The following is a 14879-nucleotide window of genomic DNA, read 5'->3' on the forward strand; positions in this document are numbered from 1 at the left end:
CTCCCAAATCACAGATCCAAAAATATATTAGGATTTTAGAAAAAAAATCTAAAATTTTAGTATTGAAATTACGGATTCATATGATTTTTATAAGAATAAAGTATACTTTCTTCCGGTGCATATTTTTCAAGATTCAACTTTTTTAGAAAATCTGCTCTGCCAAGGTGAAGAACACTAGAACATGAGCTACGTTAGGCAGACATGGGCAAAATCGCTAGTGATTTTTAGATATTCACTCCCTCAAGAGTGAGAGTGGAACTAAATAAAAATCTTAACTCTTTCCCACATTCGCTTTTCGACACTCGCCGAGTTCACTCTGCCTCAAAGAGTGAGATTAGTCAAGGTAACTCATTTCACTCATATTCTTTGCGGCAAACAAAAAAAAAGTATATTTTAGCCTCCCTTCCCGTTCATAGATGGCACCACGCACTCCAATAAAGTCATTAATTTTAATTCGAATTCGAATTTCCCGCCTTCTTTTAAGTGTTGAAAATTGATAAGAGTGAAAGAGCTGACCTTGACCACCTTCATTCTTTTCCCGCGAGCTCACTCGGCGATTGTCGAAAAAGTGAAATCTCCACTCTCAGGAGTGAAGTGAGAAAGGTGTGGGGGGAAAATCACTCGCAAAAATTAACTCAGAGTTTTGCCCAACTCTAAGAGTAAGGCTTTCTTGGGTTACTTCGTAACTGATGCAGTGGTAGCAATTGAGCCACTTAAAATATTTATGTATTCCCTCCTAAAATTTACGAGTAGCTCCTCTTGTAGTCTTAACAGACCATGTACATTTCACTATGAGGGTTTGTTAAATTCACAGACTTGTAATTAAAAAATTTCAAATGAAATATGTTTCGTTACGTGCCTTAAAATCTTATTTCCCTAAGCCTAATTTTTGACAACTAACGATGGAAGCGGCTGTGGATAAGAAATTAAACCAGGTTGTTAATATCTCCGATGATAAAAGATATTATCAAGAAAGTGCTTTTTTCAAAAGTAATTTGAAAAACTAAATCATAATAGAAGTAAATAATTAAATAAAGCATTCCATGAAATCTTAATCAGTATAAATGGTTGGAAAATTTAAAATTTCATGGAATAAAACTATAATTTTGGGTGAAACGTTGTTTGCGGAAATTGTTTAGATGAGGTGGATAAATTAAACTTCGGAGAACTGTTTTGAGTAAAATACAGCCCATAGTCATAGGGTGTTAACTAAAAAACGATACAGAGCCAATTACTCGAAATGTGTTTTAGGTATGATTTTGAAATTTGCAGGTTACATAGAGGGTGCAGGGGGACAAATGACAGTGAAAATTTCAATGACCTTGAACCAGGTCTTCAAGGTCATTCAAATTTTATCTGGAGAACCATTAGAATTAGAAGAATGGTTCCAATTGGAAATGTGTTCTACGTTTAATTTTAAGTCAAAACAGCTCTGACCCGATATAATATGACCAATGGGAAGCCGAGAAATGTTAGACCAAAAACCATAAAGTGGTGTGTGGTATTCTACTCAAAACACGACATTTAACGGCTTATAAAAACTATCAGATCTAACGGATCAAAATTGTCGTGACACTCTAAACTGAGTGGGGTTGGTCGAAATTTGTAACATTAGTTCAAGGTCATTCAAAATTTATTTCGAGAACCATTAGGATTAGGAGAATGGTTTCAATTAGGAAAATGCCCGCCATGGTTTTTTAAGTCAAATTACCTTTTACCCGAGGTAAATAAACCAATAAAACTCCAAAATAAACGTTAATTAATTAATTTCAGACGTACCAAGTATTTTTAAAAGTAAAGGACTACAAAACTAAGTAGGCAACTTAGACGTCGATGTCTTAGCGTATTTTAATGCAAATCCCCACCGTAGTACCAGAGAAGCTCAGGCAGAATTGGGAAATTTAATCTTTAGTTTTTTCATTATTAATTTATTTATTTAAATTATTTGTAAATAATTCTTACGTTTATTAGTTGCTTATTTATTTTAATTACTTGTTTCGTTTCTTTTGTGTTTAAAAAATTTAAATTCAAAAAGTTAATAAAAACACTTGGTAAGTCTTAAAACAATTAATTAATGTTTATTTTGGAGTCTTATTGATTTATTTACCTCAGGTGAAAGGTAATTTGACTTAAAAAACCTTGGTGGGCATTTTTCTAATTGAAACCATTCTCCTAATCCTAATGGTTCTCGAGATAAATTTTGAATGACCTTGAACTAATGTTTCAAGGTCATCATAAGTTCCAACTCCCCCACTCAGTTTAGAGTGTCATGACAAATTTGATCCATTAGTTCTGGTAGTTTTCGATTTATAAGCCGTTAAATGTCGTGTCTTGATTAGAATACCACACACGACCTTATGGTTTTTGGTCTAACATTTCTCGGCTTCCCATTGGTCAAATTAGATCATGTCAAATCTGTTTAGACTTAAAATTAAACGTAGAACACATTTCCAATTGGAACCATTCTTCTAATTCTAATGGTTCTAGAGATAAAATTTGAATGGCCTTGAAGAGCTGGTTCAAGGTCATTGAAATTTTCATTGTCATTTGTCCCCCTGCACCCTCTATGTAACCTGCAAATTTCAAATTCTTACCTAAAACACATTTTGAGTAATTGACTCTGTATCGTTTTTTAGTTAACACCCTGTATTATGATCATTATTATAAATTATAAATATTATAGATAAACTGTTAAATCGTATATTATACTGTATTGTATTGTATTACGACCTATTACTTTAATATATGTTATATTACTTTATAATACGTTATAATATGTTACATTACGTTACATTACGTTACATTACGTTACATTACGTTACATTACGTTACATTATGTTACAATACGTTACATTACGTTACCATACGTTACCATATGTTACATTGCGTTAAATTACAGTACATTACGTGACATTACGTGACATTCCGTGACATTACATTGCATTACGTTACATTACGTTACATTACGTTACATTGCGTTACATTAAGTGACATTACGTGACACTAGATTACATTACGTTACCATACGTTACATTGCGTTACATTACAGTACATTATGTGACATTACGTTACATTTCGTTACATTACTTTACGCTACGTTATGTTACGGTACATTAAGGTACATTACGTTACATTACGTTTCAATACGTTACTCTACGTTACATTACGTTATAATTATTAATAATATATTATATTATTTTGTATAGTATTGTATTACGTTATAATACGTTAGAATACGTCATAATACGTTATATGACGTTACATTACATTACGTTATAAATATTATATTGTATTGTATTTTATTGTATTGTATCGTATTGAATTATAATAAAAAACCAAACTTGAGGAACTGTACTAATTGATACTTCAATTTGTTTCTTAACTGCTACCATCCAGGTACGAAATGATAATGTAAAGCTATTATTAATTTTCATGTAACCACCTTTAATGGTTTCAAAAGATATCAAGTCACCCGAAATATAAGAAATGTATGGCAAGATTTTTGTACTTTTACTTAAAGGAAAAGTCCAGGTTGGGTAAAACTTGGATCTATTTGAAAGATCATGTTTAAATATACTCAAAAATATCAGTCGTAAAATTGTATCTTTTTTTAATGACGAGAAATTAATTTTTAAACGAGCGAAATTTGCCCGCCAAGCGATCTGCCATTTTGTTTCGCGGTGACGTTTTAGGACTTTAATCAAGCGCTGTTCGCGCTATAACAGCGCTCTGTTCCCTGCGCGCGCTTGCTCCGCGTGCGGTCTGCGGATGGTAGACGGAAGAAAATGGCAGCTCGCTTGGCGGGTAAATTTGTCTCGTTTAAAAATTAATTTCTTGTCATTAAAAAAAGATACTATTTTAGGACTGATATTTTTGAGTATATTTCGACATGATCTTTCAAATAGACCCAAGCTTTACCGAACCTGGACTTTTCCTTTAAACTAAAATCGCAATACTTTGGGGAGACTTGAGTTCATGGGGGTACAAGATATTATTATTAAAACTTAAGCTCGAAAATGATAGTTTTAGGTGGTTTCTACAATGTGCTTTCTACAATGTTTTTAAAGCGTGAGCAGTTGGTTGCGTTTTCAAAGCGAGCTAAAACTAAGCTCAATGAAAACCTTTGTATTTAAAATTACTTATAACTTTCAGAAGGATAACATAAGGAAAACCAAAAATTATAGAGCAAGTGGCGGCTGTATAAAAAAAAAGTGTAAAAAGGTTTACAAAAATGCTTCTAAAAGCACTCCTAGGTGGAAGCACTTTCCGGGGACTTAAGCGAAACGCGAGTTGTCTGCCATCTATTGGCTTCCCGAAACCACTTGTTTAAAAAGATAATAATCAACTGATTACGAAAAGCCAATCAACACGAGAAGCGCCCAATTTGCCACACCTTTTAGGCTAGATTTTGTTACTTACTCAACTTGTTTCGATTAATACGGTAACGACATCTAGTATATATTATATATTCGAGGTGGTTTTTAAAAAGGGAATCCCCAGGTAAACTTCAATACATTCTTGACAGAACCAAGGATTAGGAAAATTGGTAAAAAATTATACACTTTTGGGTGTAAATCTCTGCAATTTATTCAAATAACAAGTAACAAACTAACGCGTGCATGACGATAGTTTTTCCTATAGTATTATACTTTCAAAACAAGCTTATAATATTAATTCAACTCGAACAGAAAGTCATCGTTCGAACTGAACTGATTCATAGTGAACTGAAATAAGGATGTAAAAACCTTTTCGAAAAAGCGTTTTTGTATTTTGGAAAGGTTCCAAGTTTCCTTCCAGCTTCTCATTTCATTGCTTCTGAATTTTCTTATCACATTCGAAAGACAAGGCCATAAAACAGCGATTAAACCAGCAGAAGTCTTGAAATTTATTCAACTCAACGGTTAGATTCGTCTCTTAAAAACTGACTTTTGGTTAAGGGCGCGTCCAACAAAACAAAATGGATTTAAGTTTTAAGTCTTGGGACTATACAGTTCCACTGACTAGGTTCAAGTCATTGGCCGAATTGCTTGGCTTTGTCTCCGATTGTCAATCATTAATGGACCAAGTTATTTTTAATCACGACCACGACCGTTTCACGTTTTTCGTCAACTTTTACCAGGAGTTTAAAAAGCAGACAATGCCATTGGTGAAGTTCACGGAACAGTATAAACCCAAAACGTACCTCAACCAGACCCGACCCGACTGCATTGGCCGGGCTCTGAAACTGAAAGGTATTCTCGAAAACGTGTACCCTCATCTAAAAGAGAAATTTTACATTGCCTCAACCACTCTTGACTTCCAAGACTTCAATCGCAAATTGACCAAGGAAATGGAAGACAATTGCTGCTACATCGTTCATTTCAACGACCACTGCGTGTTAACCCTTAAATTTGAAGTGCAAGGTAGAAAAGGATTCGTTCTCTACGAAATGTCCTTTCTGAACAACAAACCCATCATCGTCATGAAGGACAACCAGAGTCCTAGTTACGCGGTGGTCTCACTTCCAAAGGGTCGAAGGGCGGAGTACGACTGCAAGAACGAAAACTACGTAGAAGTTTCACTCAACCCGGAAGAAAAAGCCCAACGCAGTGTCACGGGAGTGGATGTATTCACGATAACGGTATTTGTCGGGGCCTGCTTTAAAAGGTTAGATATATCCGCCACTTTCTGCCTGCTGAACAATATGCAGTATGGCTACTCCTTACGCAAAGGGAAACTAATCGCCAACTTCAGTCATTACGGCGAGGTTCAAATCTACCACCTTCAAAGGTGGGACCCAACCCTGAACGGCTACGCTAAATTTAAGATACCTGTTGAGTATTTTCTACAAAACCAAAAGAACCCAGAAATTGAAAAAGAATTCAAGGAACTCTCTAAGCGTATGGAACTTGACGAACAAGTTTTAAGAGAATGTTTATCAACCATATCCAAATCTCAGGCGGATAAGGACTTTATAAAAGAATTAGCTGAACTGCGTTTAATAATGAAGGCTTCGAGGGAAGAATATGTCCAAACCTTCCAGGTGAAAAATAAACAATTTTGAAGTGGAAGATTTTAATGTACATTATTGACGCGAAAAAGAAATTAATAGTCTTAAATCAAGAAATTATTTAAGTTTTACTGCTTACGTGTATTAGTCTATATTGTGCAGAAATAGTTTCTATGGGGGGAAATATTAAAATTACCTAAATAGCTTAGTTGGCTTTAGATAGGTTATATATGGCACCAGTATCTTGCAGACATGACGATTAGAATAATTATTAAAAAAATAACAACCAGGGAGTAGCAACTCATTGTACAAAACAATAAAAGCGGTGCACTGTAATATAATCCGTGTTTGCCGATAGCAGAGCTGCCGATCGACTTTTGCAATGAAAAAGTCTGCATGTTAAATGATATTTTGGGGAAGACCATATGATTCGCGGTACTTTGAAGTGAAATGTCTTCAAGATTTAACTTTCTATTTGACAGCTCCAGAATTCCTTTTAACTTAGTAAATAATGACTTTATCTAATGCGGTTTTACAAACATCTGTCTGTGTAAACTTCTATTAAAGATACTACAATTATATGTAAATTTCACTGATGGTAAAATTAGAATCGTTATTTTCAATTTTAATTACAGCCTAAATTTATTTAATATACAATAACTATATAATAAATGAAAGGTCAAATTCGTTTTTGAAATAACGCGGTTCTTTGGCGCACAGGTTTTCAGTAAAATATTTCGAATAATCTTTATTGTTGATAGCTTCCGAGGGGCTGATCACTCCGCGTAATCGGTGTACAGAGCCGTACCTTTGACTGTACTAATGGGATTACGCGTAATCTTTGAAGTCCCTGCCTTTGGCAGTGCTAATCTAAGCGTAATCCGGTGTACAGACTTTCTAAGAGTGGTTAGCCCCTCGATAGCTTCACATACTTAAGAATTAAATAATAAAAATTGCAAATGTGTACATGTTTTTCAACTTACGAGGCTAAGATTTTTAGCAGTCTTAGTAGTTCTCATTTGAAAGGCCTGAATCAGGGCTTAGGCAAAATACTAAGAAATATGAGAATTTCTCGAGATATCTTCAAAAATTTGTCGTTAATAATTCCTAGTATTTGGACGAGTCCAAGGTCTCTTTTTCAAAAGATATTTCACGATATACATACATGTTATGTTACGTCATTACATATGCTTTGAAAGTAAATTTTTGTGATTTGTATAAATACAATTTTTACTGCGTTAACTTAGAAAACAGCTGATAAAGATAATCGAGCGCAAATTTTGCTGTTTGTGAAATGGTATTTGTAGCGTAATTTTCCAAACCTTTATAAAGCCTATTATTAAAAAAGTATAACTGCAATACGTGAAAACGATATCCGAAAACCTAAGCTTTTATGAAGGACGAATACTCTTAGTCTCAAATCCGAGTAGTTTAACTTATTAACTTTCCACATAGTTTCTAAAGAAGTTGGTAGAAAAATGTTTGAAATTCGGTGAATTATTTCCGTGAAGTTTTGGTTTAAACGCTAATTAATTAGCAATTAATTAATTAAAGCAATTCCCTAAATGCCTCTCACTAACCTTTTAGTTGTATGACAGATTCAACTACACCCTAGTTAGAAAAAAATGCGGTACTTTGAACTAATCGTTGAATTAATCGTTATTTATTTTAATCTCCTTATTCTTTAGACTTAACTTATTTGAATTGAAGTACGTTTTTATTACTTACAATGCTGAAACTCTAAGCAGTCCTGGCAAATTCGTTCTTAATTGAAATGACCCTGATTCTCCGTACATACGAAATAGGTTAGCACTTAAGAAGTAAATACAGTCTATACAGATGCTCTCGGTTCTGCTGGGGCGAGGGTAAGTTAAAATAATAGTAATTCATATTAAGAACGATAAAATTTTCCTTAAATAGTATTTGATTTGATTTTCTATTTAAATAGAATTTGATTTGATTTTCTATTTAAATAGTATTTGATTTGATTTTCTATTTAAATAGTATTTGATTTGATTTTCTATTTAAATAGAATTTGATTTGATATTCTATTTAAATAGTATTTGATTTGATTTTCTATTTAAAAAGTATTTGATTTGATTTTCTATGTAAATAGTATTTGATTTGATGTTTTATTTAAATAGTATTGGATTTGATCTTCTATTTAAATAGTATTTGATTTGAATTTCTTTTTAAATAGTATTTGATATAATTGTTAATAATATATATATTGAAATATTTTACAAATAGTATTTGAAATAATTTTTAATAATATTAATATTAAAATGTTTTACAAATATTAATTGTATCAAAGCGTCAAATACATTTATTTTTTATTTTTTATTACCACTTGTATCTCGGAAAAATAGGTGTATTTTGACCAAATAAAAATTAAGACACCTTATTGTACATAGTGTACAAGCAAGTGATTATACGTGGTCTCACTCGTAGAACCAGAAAATTTGCGTGTGCGTCTATGGCGCTATTTCGTTCGACGTGCCTACCAATTCTGGACTACATTCTTCTCATGCTTAGTTGCACTAGTTTTTACATGAAGTCTCTTCGATCAAATTGATCTTGTTATATTTTAAATGGCGAATGACCCGAAACTCTTAATTTTTAGCCTCTTTCTGTTTGTAGAGACGTTTGGAACTTAAAATTCGTGAATAGTGTTAGTCGATAATTCAAAATAACGGTCAAAAACGCCGCCGATCAGTTTAGTAAAATGTTTTCGGCGGCGTAATCGTCGGCCATTTTCGGTATGGAGACACAGGCCCAAGGCTGCCCGATTTCGATAGACCAAAAACGGCCAACTCTCTCAAATGTTTTCATTTTCAAAACGAAAATTTTGCGGCGTAGCTATCGACTAAGACTATTCATCGACTTTCGTTCGTTTGATACTGGTCTTTGCAGGGGCGTAGGAACCAGGGGGTACTTGTGGTTCAATGCCCCACCCAAACAATTTGCTGCGGGGAACGAATGTATTTGAAATTGCCCCCCCCCCCTTATGCTCGGTTCAAAATTAAAATTTATGCAATAACGAAAAATGTTTTTGACAACATGAAATGGAAATTTTCCCATTGAAAATAACATGGGATTTGGACCGATGCCAAAGATTTTAAAAAATTAAAAAAAAAAATTTTAAATACCAAAATTATAAAAAAAAATTTTAAAAATTGACGAAAAAAATCAAAATTGATCACATTTTGATCAATTTGAACCAAATGGGTGAAAATGAACCGACATGGCTTAAATAGGAAAAATTTCAATTTTATGTTGTCAAAAACATTTTTCGTTGCCATTGAATAAATTCCCTTTAGGATTTTTCAAGTTACATGAAGGTCTACCAATCCCTCGAGTTTGAACGAAATCGGTGTGTAACACCTCGGGTCGTCTCCTTGTTAGTGGACTTTAACCTAAATTATGTATCTCATATAAAATTACTATTTTTTAAGTTATTGTCAAATTTACAAACGAGCCAATCAACATGAACGATATTATTATGTCCCGCCAGGAATCCATACCTCTACTTGGAATGCTTATTCTGCCGTATCCCGTATGGTAAGATCACTCTGATGGCTCTGGCCCCGCCTACGGGAGGAAAAATCCCCTAACGTAGTTGTTTGTTAAGTTAACATAGTGGCGTCAAAAAAACCGTCAGCCACATCGAGACGAAAAACTGCCGCGTCCAAGTTTAGCTTGAGCATCTTGTTTTAATTTTGACGCTAGTGACATCTGTTGAAAAAAATGGCTACTTAACGTCAATCCGACAATTGCTCCAAAAAAAGCTAGATAGATCACGTCCTTGGCGACTGCCTGTAGAGAAAATGAAAGGAGGAGCGAGGTAATATTGGTGGGAAGAAAATGCTCGTACAAGAGTGTATGGGTATAGTGACGTCATCTTTCTAAGTTTCCTTCTTTTCCAGCTGCCTCTAATATTCATATCTCTTTCGTTAGGGAGGCAAGGCCGTATGATAACCGAGATAAAACAAGCCGTGGCAGCATACTTAGAAATTATCTTTTCGGTATTTCAAATTATTGAACTGTAAGCGTTAGAGTCGTATACCATTAATTGGATTTTATAGTTAAGTACCTCCGAAAGTAACAAAGATGGATATAAGTTTTAAATCTTGGGACTACACAGTTCCAATGACTCGGTTTGAGTCATTGGCTGAGCTTCTTCGTTTTGTCTCTGATTGTAAGCCATTAATGGACCAGGTGACTTTCAATCACGACCACGACCGATTCACGGATTTCGTCCATTTCTACCAAGAGTTTAAAAAGCAGAAATCGTCTTTGGTTGAGTTCACTGAACGGTACAGGCCAAAAACGTACCTCAATGAGACACGACCCGACTGCATTGGTCGAGCTCTGAAACTAAAAGAAATTCTAGAGAAAACCTATCCGCATCTTAATGAGAAGCTCTACATTGCTTCAACCACCATCGACTTTCAAGACTTCAATCGCAAATTAACCAAAGAGATGGAAGACAATTGCTATTACATAGTTAATTTCAACGACCATTGCGTGTTAACCTTGAAATTTGAAGTGAAAGGTAGAAAAGGATTCGTTCTCTACGAAATGTCCTTTCTGAACAACAAACCCATCATCGTCATGAAGGACAACCAGAGTCCTACTTACGCGGTGGTCTCACTTCCGAAGGGTCGAAGGGCGGAGTACGACTGCAAGAACGAAAACTACGTAGAAGTTTCATTCAACCCGGAAGACAAAGCTGAACGTAGTGTCACGGGAGTGGATGTATTCACGATAACGGTGTTTGTCGGGGCTTCGTTCAAAAGGCCAGATATTTCCGCGATATTTTGCCTGCTGAACAATATGCAGTATGGCTACTCCTTACGCGAAGGGAAATTAATCGCCAACTTCAGTCATTACGGCGCGGTTCAGACCCTTCACGTTCAAAGATGGGACGACAACCTCAACGGCTACGCCAAATCCAAAATACCCTTGGAGTATTTCCTCCAAGAAGAAAATAACCCAAAAATCGAAAAAGAATTGAAGGAGCTCTGTAAACAGTTGGAATACGACGAACAGTTTTTAATAGAATCTTTAACGGTCATTTCCAAATCTCAGGCGGATGAAGATTTCATGAAACAATTAGACAACCTTCCCTTAATAATGAATGCTTCGAGAGCAAAATATGTCAACACTTTCCAGGTGAAAAATAAACAACATTGAAGCTGAAGAAATTTATTGAAACTCATTAAATCTAATCTTGAATTTTAAAATTTTGTTCCATGGTTCTATTTCAATTTGTTGTAATGATTTATAATAAAAAATACTGCTACTTCATGGAATTTAAAAAATGATTTTATTAAAATAAAATGATCGGGAGCTTTCGGACCGTAGTCCTTCGTCAGCCGCTACAATATTCTGATTATATCATTTTATTTTAATAAAATCATTTTTTAAATTCCATGAAGTAGCAGTACTTTTTATTATAAATCATTAAACCTAATTTGGGGTAAATTGATTTATATTGTAATTATTTGAATTAATTTAACTAAATTGCACTTTCTTCTATTGTTTATTTGGTTAATATCGGTTGTTTTAAACAAAGCGGTTTGAGAGTTCTGATTGGTTGCTGGAGTAGCTGTTTTGCTCTCTTCCGAACATTGAGCTAGTAAAACTAGAATAGCTTTAAGATATGACCTTGAAGTTCGCGTACCCCTATTTGCATGTATAGTTTGGCTTAGCCTTTTCAAATAAACGCCGTTATTTTAAAAAATATCATATTCGCTTATTTTTTCGATTATTTGGCTCGCCTTCACTCGCTCTCTACAGCCAGGGACATCCCTTTGGGGAGGAATTGATGGAGCCCACCGCCTAACCACAAATATTTTAGTCAGCTGACAAAATGACATCTAGTGGGTAAAATGAAGTTTTTCTAGGAACCCTGTTTTTCAAAGAAGTATTTCGCCAACTGACTCGGAAAAAGGGAAAAAGTACCTAAGAGTTGGCAAACTTAAGGCTACTACCCCTCTCCTAAATTCGGCTCCCGTCGCTTCATCATGTACCCCTTCGCAGAGTTGGGCAAATCTCGGAGTGAATTTTTGCGAGTGACCCCCCCCCCCCCACTTTTCTCACTCCACTCCCTAATAAAAAACTACACTCGTGAGAGTGGAGTTCTCACTTTTTCGTCACTCGCCGAGTGAGCTTGCCGGAAAAGAGTGAAGGTAATCAAGGTCAGCTCTTTCTCTGTTATCAATTTTCCAGACTGTTAACAGAAGGCGGGAAATTCTAATTTTATTTTAAATTAATGACTTTAGTGGAGTGCGTGGTGCCATCTATCAACGGGAAGGCAGGCTAAAATATACTTTTTGGAACGAATTAAAATTTCCCGACTTATATTCTTTGCGGAAAACTTGAAATTTGAGTGAAATGAGCGACCTTGACTAATCTCACTCTTTGAGGAAGAGTGAGCTCGGCGAGCGTCGAAAAGCGAATGTCGGAAAGAGTGAAGATTTTCATTTAGTTCCACTCTCACTCTTGAGTGAGTGTGAATCTCTAAAAATCACTAGCGATGTTGCCCATGTCTGCCTCTTCATACCCAGTAACCACACCTTGCACTTTAGTCGTTTCAGTTCGACATAAATATAGATAAAAATAATATCTATATAAGGTTCTCTACATCTCATTTGTGTTTTCTATATTATACCGTGATTCTATAGGAAATTAATTAATTAATATTACAATTTGCAGTGTAGTACTACAATTCGATTTACAGTACAACCGACGCGCATATAGTTTTTTATAAGTCATTTAATTTCCCTTAGAGATATCTCATCGATCTGTATAATTTACCGCTTTTGGTGATAAGATTATAAGCTCTTAAAATAATATCGTTCTTGATTAAAACTCAGGCTATTTAGTTATCAAAAAAAAAACCACACACACAATCGAGCAGGTCAAATGTATTTCCCTCTCTATTGCAACGCGTCTTTAAATACATTTACCCTGCTCGATTGTGTGTGTGTTTTTTTTTTGCTGAAACGTGACGTAATGAACTGTTTATTTATAAATAAGCTGTACGATATGTTTGAACTCACACTTGACAAAGAATCCCGTAAGATTCTAAACGCCGTCTAGATGCTCGTTTGTAGCATCACGGCCTTTTTGAGCGAAGCGAGCGTAGCTCTCTTAGCAGCGAGTTCTATGGGAAAGTTTTGTCCGTCCGTTCATCCTTTAGTAAGTTTCAAAGGAGGGGGGGCGCAAGAGAAAGAGGCATGGTATGAGCCACGGGTTGGGAGAGGGTAGGGGGGTGCTATACGGGGATAGGAGCGAGTTGTACGGGAACGTTTTGTAGAGAAGTGGAGGGGGATGGGGCGCTAGGCGGGGATAGGAGCGAGTTGTACGGGAACGTTTTGTAGAGAAGTGGAGGGGGATGGGGCGCTCGGCGGGGATAGGAGCGAGTTGTACGGGAACGTTTTGTAGAGAAGTGGAGGGGGATGGGGCGCTCGGCGGGGATAGGAGCGAGTTGTACGGGAACGTTTTGTAGAGAAGTGGAGGGGGATGGAGCGCTCGGCGGGGATGGAGCGCTCGGCGGGGATAGGAGCGAGTTGTACGGGAACGTTTTGTAGAGAAGTGGAGGTGGATGGGGCGCTCGGCGGGGATAGGAGCGAGTTGTACGGGCACGTTTTGTAGAGAAGTGGAGGGGGATGGGGCGCTCGGCGGGGATAGGAGCGAGTTGTACGGGAACGTTTTGTAGAGAAGTGGAGGGGGATGGAGCGCTCGGCGGGGATAGGAGCGAGTTGTACGGGAACGTTTTGTAGAGAAGTGGAGGGGGATGGGGCGCTCGGCGGGGATGGGGCGCTCGGCGGGGATAGGAGCGAGTTGTACGGGAACGTTTTGTAGAGAAGTGGAGGGGGATGGAGCGCTCGGCGGGGATGGAGCGCTCGGCGGGGATAGGAGCGAGTTGTACGGGAAAGTTTTGTAGAGAAGTGAAGGGGGATGGGGCGCTCGGTGGGGAAAGGAGCGAGTTGTACGGGAACGTTTTGTAGAGAAGTGGAGGTGGATGGGGCGCTCGGCGGGGATAGGAGCGAGTTGTACGGGCACGTTTTGTAGAGAAGTGGAGGGGGATGGGGCGCTCGGCGGGGATAGGAGCGAGTTGTACGGGCACGTTTTGTAGAGAAGTGGAGGGGGATGGGGCGCTTGGCGGGGATAGGAGCGAGTTGTACGGGAACGTTTTGTAGAGAAGTGGAGGGGGATGGAGCGCTCGGCGGGGATGGAGCGCTCGGCGGGGATAGGAGCGAGTTGTACGGGAAAGTTTTGTAGAGAAGTGAAGGGGGATGGGGCGCTCGGTGGGGATAGGAGCGAGTTGTACGGGAACGTTTTGTAGAGAAGTGGAGGTGGATGGGGCGCTCGGCGGGGATAGGAGCGAGTTGTACGGGCACGTTTTGTAGAGAAGTGGAGGGGGATGGGGCGCTCGGCGGGGATAGGAGCGAGTTGTACAGGAACGTTTTGTAGAGAAGTGGAGGGGGATGGGGCGCTCGGCGGGGATAGGAGCGAGTTGTACGGGAACGTTTTGTAGGGAAGTGGAGGGGGATGGGGCGCTCGGCGGTGATAGGAGCGAGTTGTACGGGCACGTTTTGTAGAGAAGTGGAGGGGGATGGGGCGCTTGGCGGGGATAGGAGCGAGTTGTACGGGAACGTTTTGTAGAGAAGTGGAGGGGGATGGAGCGCTCGGCGGGGATGGAGCGCTCGGCGGGGATAGGAGCGAGTTGTACGGGAAAGTTTTGTAGAGAAGTGAAGGGGGATGGGGCGCTCGGTGGGGATAGGAGCGAGTTGTACGGGAACGTTTTGTAGAGAAGTGGAGGTGGATGGGGCGCTCGGCGGGGATAGGAGCGAGTTGTACGGGCACGTTTTGTAGAGAA

At 37.7% G+C, this 14879-nt stretch overlaps 2 protein-coding genes across 2 annotated transcripts; both read left to right on the top strand.

The window, feature by feature from the left end:
* The first annotated feature begins 4912 nt into the window (after positions 1-4912).
* Positions 4913-10044, top strand: LOC149956033 (uncharacterized). Its single transcript, XM_090164581.1, has 2 exons — positions 4913-6022; positions 9947-10044. The coding sequence occupies exons 1-2, from the start codon at positions 4958-4960 to the stop codon at positions 9962-9964; spliced, it is 1083 nt and encodes a 360-aa protein (XP_090020707.1). The 5' UTR covers positions 4913-4957; the 3' UTR covers positions 9965-10044.
* On the top strand, positions 9964-11715 carry LOC149956034 (uncharacterized). Its single transcript, XM_090164580.1, has 2 exons — positions 9964-10014; positions 10075-11715. The coding sequence occupies exon 2, from the start codon at positions 10100-10102 to the stop codon at positions 11183-11185; it is 1086 nt and encodes a 361-aa protein (XP_090020706.1). The 5' UTR covers positions 9964-10014; positions 10075-10099; the 3' UTR covers positions 11186-11715.
* Positions 11716-14879: the final 3164 nt, after the last annotated feature.

Source organism: Leiobunum rupestre, chromosome 2 (genome assembly GCF_980474605.1).
Source record: "Leiobunum rupestre chromosome 2, qqLeiRupe1.1.hap1, whole genome shotgun sequence".
Taxonomy (NCBI): domain Eukaryota; kingdom Metazoa; phylum Arthropoda; class Arachnida; order Opiliones; family Sclerosomatidae; genus Leiobunum; species Leiobunum rupestre.

Bases quoted from the DNA above. Each gene is read 5' to 3' on its own strand.
- LOC149956034 (XM_090164580.1), top strand. From the start codon at position 10,100: ATGGATATAAGTTTTAAATCTTGGGACTACACAGTTCCAATGACTCGG.
- LOC149956033 (XM_090164581.1), top strand. From the start codon at position 4,958: ATGGATTTAAGTTTTAAGTCTTGGGACTATACAGTTCCACTGACTAGG.